This window comes from Mesitornis unicolor, unplaced genomic scaffold (genome assembly GCF_000695765.1).
Source record: "Mesitornis unicolor isolate BGI_N332 unplaced genomic scaffold, ASM69576v1 scaffold16877, whole genome shotgun sequence".
Classification (NCBI taxonomy): Eukaryota; Metazoa; Chordata; class Aves; order Mesitornithiformes; family Mesitornithidae; genus Mesitornis; species Mesitornis unicolor.
The window spans coordinates 37,114-49,675 of record NW_010196072.1 but is presented as its reverse complement, the minus strand read 5'-3'; the positions used below and the strand labels follow the sequence as shown (position 1 = coordinate 49,675).

The 12,562-nt window shown below is 50.7% G+C and overlaps 1 protein-coding gene across 1 annotated transcript; it reads left to right on the top strand.

The window, feature by feature from the left end:
- The first annotated feature begins 5,351 nt into the window (after positions 1 to 5,351).
- PITX3 (paired-like homeodomain 3) lies at positions 5,352 to 12,077 on the top strand. The gene is made up of 3 exons (XM_010188349.1): positions 5,352 to 5,460; positions 10,296 to 10,501; positions 11,514 to 12,077. The coding sequence occupies exons 1-3, from the start codon at positions 5,352 to 5,354 to the stop codon at positions 12,075 to 12,077; spliced, it is 879 nt and encodes a 292-aa protein (XP_010186651.1).
- Positions 12,078 to 12,562: the final 485 nt, after the last annotated feature.

The window sequence follows — 12,562 nt, the reverse complement described above, 5'->3', positions numbered from 1 at the left end:
TCCCTGCTGATGGGAGGGAAAAACCAAACCTCAAAATCATGAAATCATGTTTCCAGGCTTCAAAGCAGCACACGCTGCTATGAAATCACCCAGCGCCAGAGCTCACGGGTTAGTGCCCAACTGCAAGAACTAAATAGAGAAATAAAGTTTATTATAACCTGTGACTCAGCCCTTGCTGGAGGTCAATGATCCATTTCTGAGTGTGCGCCTGAAAGTGCTGCGCAGCCAGCCTGAAGTTTCTGGAGGCAAGCAGCTTGCTCTCCTGTCCCGTAATGGCTGTGGGCTCTGGGTCATCGGTTGGCTGCTGCTGTTTATCTTCCAGTGATTAATGGTTGCTCTTGGTTCCTGCTGCAATTCCATTAAGATTAGAGACTTGAAGCTACACTGAGATGTTTAGCAGTGGGTGATCCCAGTCTCCCCATAGTTGTATTTCCATAGTCTTGAAGAAGTGAAGATTAACTCTTGTCTTGTGTCCCATCTTTTTTGCTTTCTAGCTGCAGAGAAAGAGCCCCTGACAGTCAGTACTCCTGTCGGCTGGCAAAGAAACCCTGGCTCTCAGGTCGCTGTGCAGGCTGTGGCACTTGAAGTACCAGTCCACAGGCACTCAGATGGCACTGTCCCCTGAACAAATGCATGGGTCTGGTGAATAAAATGCTCTTCCAGGAGAGGACAGGCACAGCCTCAGCCCCTTCTCTTTTGACATGGGGCAGAGGAAGAGGCAGGGGCTGCTCCACCTTAGCTGAGCCCCTCCTGGGGACCTAAATACAGAGGCTGATCATCTTCCTGAAAATGTACAGTTAAATAGAGTCCCAAATGTTTATCTCTGCTAAGCACACAGGGAACGTGAGCATGAGAGGAGTGAAGTAACGGCCAGACTGCACTGGGAATCTAGTTACTCCCAGCAGTTTGACTTCTGCGATTGATGGAGCAGGAAGAGACAGATCTGACCCTAAGACAACCAGTGTAACATCATACCTTCACCTCAGGGGATGGAAGAAAGAAAAGACACCAGCCCCCGACTGATTGCAGAGCACCTTTCAGCCTGAAGGACAAGCCCAAACCCTTTGTGGAGATCAGCAATCTCAAGCAGAGGCTGCAGCTACCACGGCCCTGGCTGGAGGCGCAGGCAGTGGGGGAAGCTCACAGGTCTGCAGGGCTGTGCCGTTCTGCTGAGGGAGCCCGGCCAGCCGAGCTTCCCTCCTGCCTGTGGGCCATCAGCAGTCCCTGTGCTGCTGCCTAGGGATCCCAAGCATCAGGTCCCTGCTGAAGCACCCTTGCACGCCCATAGGAAACCAAATAACATCAAAACAACCCAGAAGACAGCTTTTCCCCTCCAGATCAACCTGCTGAAGCAGGGCCAGCAGGTAGCCTGCTTCCTGATGGCAGTGCAGGGAGCCGAGCAGCACGCACTTGTCAATCTGAGGGCAGCTCTCAGCGGGCAACATCCATTTCACAAAAGCCACCACTATAATTAGCCTTACTTGGCTTGCAGTCAGCCTTTATGTTTCCTTACCGCCCCTCCAAAAAAAAACAAGCAAAGGCATCTTTGCTCCCGGGTGATAGAGCAGCGTGTTACCGAGAACCAGGAGAGAGGTCACGGGGACCCTCGCTTGCTCTTTTTGGGTAAACAAGGTTGTCCTCCTTGTGTAAAAGTGCCCTTCTCCTCCTGCCCCAATAGCCCTGGCTTGGGCAGCGTGGCACTGACACAGAAATAGAAAGAGGGTGAATTTGAAAGGAGAAAAAGCCCAGAGCCCCTCTCTTCCCCCTGCCCTCCACCATGCCTCTGGGGCAGGGATGGCAGCTCCCTGTCCGGCTGGAGGAATCTGCAGAGGTGGCTGCTTGGCACCATAGCACGAGAGCCAGGGAGAGAACGAACATGGGTGGCAACTGAAAGAAAAGGAGTGTTTGCTATAGATTTGGGAACCTTTATCCTGGGAGCAATTTCATACGTTGATGGAAGGAGTTACAGGTGCCAGAGCAGGCCAGCAGCCAGGGCTGGTTCTACAAAACTGAAATCTCTGAGCAAGCCTGGCTGCATGTTGGAGGTACAGGAGCTGTCCCTAAAGAAACCCTTCTTTTATGTTAAAAGAAAGTGAGATGAAGACTCAGATGGTTTCTGAGGTGCCAATTTCGGTAACTCCCTGAGACCAGGCAAACAACGTAGTAGAAATGCCATGAAGGTTTAGCGTTGACTTTCTTAATGTCTGCCTACAGTGAGATCTAGCTAATGTGGAAGAAAGCACCTTTAATTAAATCCGAAAGGGCTGTATAATCTAGAGTAGCACCTACAGCCTTTTGTGTCAGTGGTATGGGGTACAGAGCACACATGCTGTCCCTCGTCGCAACTTTTCCTGTGGTCCTTCATAACTGCTGAGCAGAACTCCCCCTCCCTTTGCTTTTGCTTCTCTGGGACTTGCTCACAGTGAGCTGAGAAGTCTTGCCTTGATGCTGCTGCATAGAGCACATGCAATAGTTGTGTAATTAGGTATAGACATATAAAATCTCCACTCTGAATTCCTCCTAGTTTTAAATTCAGTTCAAAAAGCAAACTTGCTCTGAGCCACAAATCCCAGTTTCAACTTGAATACAAACCACACTTTAAAACCAGTTTTAATCTAGATCCCCACTGCATCTCAGGCAGGCCAAGCACATTGTGTTTTTCCCAACAGCTTGGATCAGCTTTATAACCACTGTACTGGTACGATTCACGATGGGGCCTGAATTTTCAATACTGTGACTGGGTTTCCCTGAGCCCTGTACCTTGTGTTGTTATTTAGACCTATGGAACCACCTGTAAAATACTCCCCTCTGGTTTTCCGAACTCTGCTCTAGTTTGCACTGAAGAAAGCAATACAAGATGTGCAAAGAGAGTCTGAGAACAAACAGGACCCTGTGCAGGAGGACACTGTCCTTCAGTTACAGCAAGGCAGGAGTTTGAATTCCTCCTTAAATCTGGTCCAGTACAGAGTCAAGCCCTAGAAGAGAGGAAATTGTGCTTGACAGATGCAATCATATGCAAATGGCTGTAGAAGAGGGGAAATTATCATCTACAAACATTGGGCAGAAATTCCATCTGCCGCCGCCTCAAGAAGGGCTCTTAATAAATTCTGAGACAGCAAAGTGACACACATCTTAATCAAGACTTAATCCATAGAATTAATTCACCGCGCGTTTCTGCATAATTCTGAGAGTAATGCTAAAAGCCATGGCAATATCAGCAGCAGATGGACTACCCCTACTCCATGCAAAGGTATTAAAGAAAACACAGCCCCTGTCACATCACTTCGTGTTCGTACACATGGCAAAGAGCAACAGGGCTGTGCCCTGCTGCTGCCAGGACCTTTCGCAGCCTGTGGGCATTAAAGGTCAGGCTCGCTATGAGGTGAAAATGGAAACCAGCCTCATGGCAAAGACGGAGCCCCACTACTTCTCTCCAGTGGGAGATGAGAAGCCTGGAGCGAGGCAGAGGTCTGGGACACCAGCGCTGGGTTTCTTCATTAGATGTTGCTTTTGGAGAGTGCTGACTGAGGCCGGTGTTGAGTCAGATTGGTCACAGCCCAGGAAAGGCTGGGGATGGAGGTTAAGAGAAGGGGAGAGCTGAAGGAGGACTAAAGAGTGAGGAAAGCTGTTGGGGGTTTTGTGAGCAAGATCTGCTGCAGAAACCAGGTGGATAACCATTAGAAATGGCCCCATGCCCTCTTGCCAGGGCCTGGGAAGCACACTGCAGGTGTGGGGATCAGCCTTGTCAAGGACCCCGGTGGCAGCCCTGCTCAAATTGACAGGAAGTTTTAGACAGATCTGAAAATACATTCTTAGTCACTGTCATCCATCTCCAAAGGAGGTGCTACAGCTATGCGATTAATCTCTTGCTTACATGTTTAAACACTAGCACAGTGCAGGCGAAACACTGGCTTCAGCAAGCTCCCTTCCTCGCGCATGGATTTGAGGTGTCAGGCAATCCTTCACCAGCTATAATCCAGTCTTCACAACTGATCTCCACTTCCAGTTTAGAAATCCCAAATGCTGGGTCCAAACCCCACTAAACCCAGGGATGCCAGACCCCAGCCTGGTGCACTGGCTGCTCTTGTGTTTTAGAGTGACAGGCTCCCTAGCTGAGAAGGTGAGAGATTAGCTGGGGTGACCAGAGTTTCAGGAGCTGCTGTCATCCCCTCAAAGCAGTCCAGCCTTCAGAAACCATTACACCTGTGTCAGTGACAATGCTGCTTATTGTGTGCAGCACGGTCAGGAGCCAAAACTCAGATTTAAGAGCCAACACAGGACCAGCTCGCCTTTCCAAGGTGATGTGGCTGGGCTTGTACCACCTGCTGCTTCACAGCTGTCTCTTCATGAGCATCCAACATGGTCCAGAACAGAGCAGTGCTCAAAGCCAAGCTCTTCTGGGCAATACAGATGTAGGGCGCAGGGGCTCAGAGGAAAAGCGTGATGAAAATGATTGATCCTGGGACAGAGAGGCATGGAAAAAGGTGGTTGAGGAGTCCCAGTAGTGCCTGCAGTTGAGGGCAGCAGCACCACCCGCTTCCCAGCTGGGATGGTTTCAGCCAGGGGAGGTGGCTCATGGCCATGAAAGACGCACTTGAGAGGACACAGGGCACCTTCAGCCAGGATGTCCTAAGGCTGGAAGTGAGCTGCTGCTGCAGCCAGGCTCACTCAACCCCAGACACCCAAGGGTGTGTAATGCAATTCCCATGTTAATTCAGGCTCCAGAGGCCCTTGTGTACCATGTCCCTTCTCATGGCAGTGGCTGTGCAGGCAGACACCCTCCTATAAGTGCCATGCAGAGGAACACTTCTCTTTTGGGATATGTGTGTATGTCTGCATTAACCATCTCTGGATTGCCTTCCTGCATTAAGCTTTATTTGTGCTTGACTGGTTTGTGGAGAAGCGAGGGAGAAAGAGGAGGGAAGCTGGGCAAGGAGGATGGGAGAGGCGAGATGTCTGGGGAAGGTGCTAACAGCCCTTGGCTGGCCCAGAACTACTTCCTCAGATCTCTGTTACACAGCATGCTGCCGGCGTTGCTATTTCAGTCTGAATGTCACCTATAAATTGAAAGCTCTTTCTCTGAAGGCTGCAAATAGAAGTGTTACTAGATGATCTTTGATTTATAGGGAAGCACAGCAGAAAGCCTGGTATGTCCATTTTCCAGCCAGGAAACTCAGAGAGGTCCAAGGATCACACAGGGATCCTTGCTTTTCCTAAACCTTTCCTCAAAAGGTTGGCAAGTCCCCTCTGGAGTGGGTGGGGAGAGGTCACATGCGCAGATTCATCTCCCTAATTGCCCTGTGCCTGCTGCTTTTTCAGATTCCTCCTCCTCCGCCACCCATCCCTGCCCCATGGATTTCAACCTGCTGGCAGATGCGGAGGCTCGCAGCCCAGCCTTGTCTCTCTCTGACTCTGGGACCCCTCAACACGAGCACAGCTGCAAAGGGCAGGACCACAGCGGTGAGTGCAAGGGTCAAGATGCAATAGAGATCCTGACCAAACCTTGTGGGTGGATTTGAGTGGCCAGTGGCTTGCAGGAGCAGGGAGCCAGCTGCAGCGCTCCCAGGGACACACTGAGCTTCCTCTCGTACCATGAGCCAGCACAGTGCCATGGCAACATGGCCATCCCAGTGGCACAAGGATATGCCATATGGAGGTCAAGAGCACCGTCCCAGTGATGGGGCTGCCTGGCTGTGGTTAAAGGAAGCCACTGCTGACAGAAGGCATGGCCTGTGGCAGGCAGGAGTCAGGCAAGCCAGGTTGCTGACCAAACAAGATTTTATTGTATTCACCGAAACTGGGTCCTCAGAGGAGAAGAGCTCTCCCTATGACATGGGAAATCCCATCTAAGGCATGGAAGGCTACACCTCTTTATAAATGGCCCTTTTTTAAGAAACAAAACAAAACAAAACTCTGTTTAAATTTCTTAGATTTAAACTTTCCATGCTGCAGGCTAGCCTTGGGCTGAACTTTCCACGTTCAGGCCATAAGAATGAAGAGAAATACTGTCTTACCCCTGCTTTAACTGAAAAAGTCTGGTCACCCATGCCTTGATGCAAGGCTCTGCAGTGGGCTGCCTCGTCCCAGGGAGGTGCCTCTGACCATTCCCAAAGGCTGAACAAGCGCCAGACTTACTGTGTTCTTTATCAGAAGAAGAAACATCACCATTCACAGCTGCTCAGAAATCGCCTACCAAACGCTATGGCTTCCCTAGGATTTTGCATCTGTCCTGTGAGCACTCCATCCCTCATTGCTCTGGATGCAGCAAGACAATGCAAAGCTGCCCCTGCCAGTGCCAGCGCAAGGGGAGGCAAGGGCTGGGGACAGCCAGCTGCTACCCACATAAAGCCTCCAGGCTCACCCACGTGCAAAAGCTAATAAGCATAATTACGCAGATTAAAATTCCCCAGAGGAAGTGTCGTGAAGGAAGTTACGCTGGGATAACTATGGTCAGAGAATCCACCCAACGAATTCCCCACTGCGCACGTACCTTAGTTAGGCACATCCCCAAGCTCAGTGGCTCCACGTCAGCTGCTTTGGATGCACGGCAGTCATCTCCATTCAAGTGGCCTTCCCAATCAAGCCCACCCTGGCACGCTGCAGAACTGCCAATTTAGGAGCTGACTTTTATTTCCATTAAGCGTGAGCAGCTAATTCCAGCTATGACTGCAGTAGTTTCATTGAGTGGGCGAACGTGCACGAGATATATTCCACAACCTATTTTGGGTTGACAATAAATGCTGGATGCCTGGCTACGTCACTCCCCGCTGTCTTTAGCAGTCTAGAAATAAAATGGTCCTGGAAGGTGGGTGTTTGCCAGTGCTACCTGCATGCAGAGGCTGGCAGCTTGTGCATTCACACCAGAAAGGCTGGTGGCAGCCACATGTCACCGGTGCTGAGCAGAGCAGATCATGCCACCAAGGGCTGCCTGAGACAGGATAGGGCTGTGCTTCTGGCACTTCTTGCCTTTCCTTAGGAGAGCAGCCTCCTTCCTCCCTTCTTGGCTCCACTTCCTTCATCCACAGAGCGAGGGATCCTGAGGAAGGGAGCACAAACCTTGCTTGTCTGGGCTCAGCTCTCTGAGATCTCGTGTGTCCCCGATGGTGTGGAGTGGTTTGTGCCTCCTCTTCTGTTAGGTTTCATCAGGCAGCACAGGCCAGGGGGAGAGCAAGGATGAGGAGAAAAGAGGTGAGGAACTGCCCTGCATCTTCCTGAACTCCACTCCTCAGCATGGATTCACAGCACCCACGGGATCCGTCCTTCCTGTGGGGTGCCTTGTTTCCCTGTACTGCCATTCTTTATGTCCCCACTGCAGCACCCAAGCTCTACACCATTTACAGCAGGCACTTTCCCCTGCCTAGGAAAGAAGCAGAAACAGAGATAGCACTCTCTATAAGCAATGTTCAGGAAGAGCCGCAGGTAGCAGGTATAGAAATGGAGAAGGCAATAAGAGGACTGTGTAGCTGCAGAGAATTTTTCAGGCTTAAAGTCAGGATTCCCACACCTCTTTGGACTTCACAAGATTTATGGGAAGTTCTACACCAGAAGGTATGGAGAAGACGAATCCCAAAGCAAGATACTTGGTGATCTCTTCCACCTGGATGCTGCCCATAAACCCCATTCTCCTTTTCTCTCAGTACAGTTTCCTCCTGTGTGAAGGGCAGTCCTGAGCAGGAGCTCGCAATTAGGGCACAGCCTCCTGCTTGGCAGCAGCCTCTTCGGAAATCCACATTTGTCAGGGACTCCTGTGGGAACACATCCCCTGTATGCATCGGGCTCTTAATTAACCCAGACTTAGCAGATGAACAAACAAACCGAATGTTGTCCCTTCATCTGTACTGAGCCTTTCCTAATAACTAGCTCAGATGTGGTGGCATCACTCCCCTTTTAATCTGTTTTAGAGATGCATAATGCAGGAATCTCCCTCTTCCAACACTGGCTTACAGCACCGAGCTAGAGAAATCAGATTTATCCCCTTGGGAAGATCCGCTATAAAAAAAAAAATCCACGTTAAGAGCATGCTTCCAAGATTTCTGCTAAACGTGAGATCTCCACATGAGGATGTTCCTGGGAATGAGAAGAGTGCCATGAGACCACAGCCAGCTCCTGCTGTTCCACCGTTCAGGTCCCGTGGCTGCTTCTGTTTCAAGAGCGCACTGGGGAAGTTTTCATGCAGGTACACCCTGGATGGAAACACGAGCTGACCCTGGCACCAGGAACAGGAGTCAGTCCTTTCCTGCTCAGCACAGCCAGTCTGTGCCCTGGTGCTGTGAGCCAATGCATGGTAGAGGCCTCTCCAGCTGTCTCAGAGTGGCTCTCAGCAGCCAGTTAGTTCTCCATGCCTTAGCTTTCCTGCTGGCAGATTGCATTAAATGTGCTGCAGAAGTCGAGGCAGCTGGTGGGGAGCCTGTGGGCGCTCTGCATTGCTTTGGTCAGTGCAACACACACCCACAGAAACAAATCTTTTCAGACCACTGCCAGGCCCTCCTTCATGGAGAGAGAGCATCTCATCTGCAAATGCTGTCCATGGCTCCAGCACTGCTCCCTCCAGAGGAAAGCGGGTGCAAGGAGGGTTTTCCCAGGAACGGCTGAGAGGTTTCTGAATTAACACTGCCACAGGAACGGGGCAGTGGCACCAGGTTCCTGGGACAGGAGTGTCTCCCAGGGCCTGGCTCCATTAAAGCATCTGCTGGTGGGCACAGCACTGCCCTGCAGCAGAGTCCTTTCTCTGTTGGTGCTCAGATGCTTTGCAGCCTCTCTTAGGCTTTCTATTTTCCATTTAGCTTTTATGGGGTATATTTTTCCAGAGCACATCCATCTGACTTGAGGAACCCTTTATTTCCTCACCCAGCTGTATTCCAGATTACTGTTTAATTGTCTTCCTGCTTTTAAAAGGCTGTACAAGATACCTCCCATGTTCGGATTTTTCTGGACTTTGAAGCTTTTAAAGCTAGTTGCCACTTAAAAATCCACAACCAAACAAAAAATCCTTTTAATCTGACTCTCAGCAGAGTGATGCCAAGATTTTTTTAAAGCTTGTTCTCCCAGATAAAATAGTTTGGCAACTCTTTACAATAATTTCTACTTAATTTAGCCAAGTATTTCTCACTGTAAAAGAACACCTCCCCTCCCTGCTGAAAACGTGATTTTTGATTGCAACTCCTTCACCTTGCTTCTAGATCAGAAGAAGGAGGTGAACATCAGAAGTTACTTATTTTCACTGGAATAATTTTCTTCTGTGGTGACTTGTCTTGGTTCACAGCAGAATTAAACATGAGCTGTAGTTTTTCTCCCTTTAGTTGCCCTCCATAGATTGCCCAAGTGCTCAAATATGCATTTTTCTTTTGATGATGGAAGATACTGGTATTTATATTCTGCCCTTGTTTGCAGCGTACCGAAAGCCTCAGGAGGGGCTGTGGCACAGGGAAGTACCTGGCTGCCCATCTCCCACATAGTGCCCCAAAACTCAGCACTGGAGCCCGGACTTAGTGCCTAGTAGGAGGCTGAGCTGAAGTTTTCAGTTAGATACCAGTGTGAACACCGGAGAATTTCAAGTTTTTCACTTAAGGGGCAATGAAATGAAAGATTCTGCCTCTAGGAGAGGGATCTCTGAGTGAGGAGTAGGACAGGTTGATGCTGGAGTACTTCATGGTAAGGCCTAAGAGACGCCTTTTCCTACTTTTAAAGAATAGAAATACATGCACCTAAGTAAGACGGTAGAGGAGTAACCAGGGAGGAAGGATAAAAAATTGTGCTTTTCAGGTTTAGTTAATATAAGAACTTCAACTTGCTACCTTTGGCAATTTGCCTTGTCCCATCACTTGTCCACAAAAACACTACTGGATCTTTTGCTGTATCGTAAGTGGCAATCTCTCTTCAGTTTTTCTAAAGGGTGCCCTAGAGAGAGAGTTTTAAGCAGAGTAGGAAACTGCTGGCCTGGATAAGTTCTGCTGCTGTCACTCATCTCAACCGTGACAAATGAAAACCAGAGATTGGAAGTTTGGAAAATCCCAAGCCAGTCACTTGGAAGCTGACATCCATTACAACATTTAGACGGGGGCAAGCTGTGCTGCATCAAGGGGCCATTGATTTTGGTGCAGGGTGGGTGCCTGCTTGCAAGGGCAAGGGAAGGAGACGGGACCACTCTTGTGCATGCAGCTGAAGCTGCTGGTGGCTACAGCGGAGGAGGACCTCACTGAGCATGTGCTGGATGCCCCAAGGACGGGCTCCCCAGATGCATCCAAGCACCTGAGTTATCTCAGGGAATCTCTCCCATCTTTCTGTTTCTTGCACAGACACCGAGAAGTCCCAGCAAAACCAGACAGACGACTCCAACCCTGAGGACGGCTCGCTCAAGAAGAAGCAGCGGAGGCAGAGGACGCACTTCACCAGTCAGCAGCTCCAGGAGCTGGAAGCCACTTTCCAAAGGAACCGTTACCCAGACATGAGCACCAGGGAGGAGATCGCAGTCTGGACCAACCTGACGGAGGCACGAGTCCGGGTAGGACTGCAGCCCTCCCACCTTCTTGGGTCTGAGCCTGTGGGGAGGAAGCCGGGTGTGATACAAGCCAGCAAACTGTCCCCAAACTAAGGAAGGTATTAGGAACAGTAGAAAATTCCTGTGTCTTGAAAACACCTCACCAGGCTCTACACTTGAGATTTGACACATCCAGCCGCACACATATCCCCTGCTGGTGGTGCCTTCCCCATCCAGTGTCACCTTGCAGTAACACAGGGAGATGCAGAGCCCAGGCTCTGCCCCACAGAGCCCCACCAGCTGGCTGCCCTGACCCAGCAGACCCCTTCCTCGCAGTGCCATCAGCCCCCAGCCTTAGCCTTGCTGGAGGGCACTCTTTGGGGTTCCCAAACCACTATGCAGTCACAGGCATAGTGTGGCAGGGCTCCAGCTGGAATGAGAGCTTCTCTCTGCTACTAGAAATATGAGTTAGCAGCACCGTGAATAGCCTTCCAGCAGCTTCCATGCTCTAGGAAGTTATATTGTTCCAGTCCCTCCAACACCAACAGATTTTCCTGTTAGAAGACAGACTTCTAACAGCCCACCCCAACCAGGTCCAGAGGTGAAGTCAAAACAAGAGAGGTAATTTCCTCCACTCAGCAGCTTTCAAACCACATCCCCCAAACATTTCTGATGACAAGTCACACAATCCCAACCCCTCCTCCTGGGCTGTGGTCACTTGGAAATACAGCAAGTAGTTTCCTCCCTTTTCACAATGTAAAGGGCATCCATTTGTTGAGTAGTATGGGTTATTCTGTGTATTGTAAAATGGCATTGGTTGGGTTTTGATCTAGGCAGTGATTCTTGCTGGGAGATGACTCTGCAGCCCAGGTATCTTGCTGTAATCCTTCCCTGATGCTCAACCTTCCAGCTCCTTGGGAGCATCCCCAGCCCTTCTAACAGCTCTTGCCTTGCTGGACAAAGGGAGTGGGGCAAGGCCCCTTTCCAGGATAGCCCAGAGCAATTCCCATCCCCTCCCTCTCTCTCTTTCTCACAGGTCTGGTTCAAGAACCGCAGAGCTAAGTGGAGGAAGCGGGAGAGGAACCAACAGGCAGAACTGTGCAAGAACAGCTTCGGAGCCCAGTTCAACGGACTGATGCAGCCTTACGACGACATGTATTCCAGCTATTCCTACAACAACTGGGCCACCAAGGGGCTTGCCACCAGCCCGCTCTCAGCCAAGAGCTTCCCGTTTTTCAACTCCATGAATGTCAGTCCCCTCTCCTCCCAGCCCATGTTCTCCCCACCCAGCTCCATCTCCTCAATGACCATGCCTTCATCCATGGTCCCTTCTGCGGTGACCGGAGTACCGGCCTCCAGTCTCAACAACCTGGGAAACATCAACAACCTAAACAGCCCAAGCCTCAACTCTGCTGTCTCATCCAGTGCCTGTCCTTATGCCTCAACAGCCAGCCCCTACATGTACAGGGACACGTGCAACTCCAGCCTGGCCAGCCTGCGGCTGAAGGCCAAGCAGCACGCTAACTTCACCTACCCGGCGGTGCAGACAGCAGCTTCCAATCTGAGCCCTTGCCAATACGCCGTGGACAGGCCTGTATGAAAGGTTGCCCTCTGCCAACCAGGGACTTGACCTTAGCCTGACAAAAGGAGACCTTTAGCCCTACAACAGCGTACGTCCTGCGGAGAATGAGAATGAACGTGAGAGAGAGCAAGAGAGCACAAGAGAGCGAGAACGAGCAGTGAGCGGGCAGATGGACCTCTATGAAGATTTGTCTAACTATCGTATGGTGAATTTTGGCTGTCTTTTCCCTCCCAAGCCCCTTCCCCTCTTGCCCACCAAACCTCCCTTGCAGTAAAGAAACCAAAACAGTCTACTGGAAGCCCCATGGGGAAATAGGAGCCCCGGTGTGTGGGGTGCCTGACCCACAGGCAGCAGAACCAAGCGTCTTTCAATCTGCCCTTCTGAGCCCTCCAAGGGTGAGAGCTCCCCAAATCCCTGGGACATCACGGGTGTCCAGATGCCACCCCTGCAGGGAACAGCCAGGGACAGGGCAATGTGGGGCTGCTGTTCAGTGCTTGGCTGAG

What these genes read in the sequence shown, in the direction of transcription:
- PITX3 (XM_010188349.1), top strand. Translation starts at nt 5,352, where the DNA reads ATGGATTTCAACCTGCTGGCAGATGCGGAGGCTCGCAGCCCAGCCTTG. An exon ending in CAAAGGGCAGGACCACAGCG is followed by an intron (nt 5,461 to 10,295) that starts GTGAGTGCAAGG and finishes TTTCTTGCACAG; the next exon opens with ACACCGAGAAGTCCCAGCAA. An exon ending in TGACGGAGGCACGAGTCCGG is followed by an intron (nt 10,502 to 11,513) that starts GTAGGACTGCAG and finishes TCTTTCTCACAG; the next exon opens with GTCTGGTTCAAGAACCGCAG.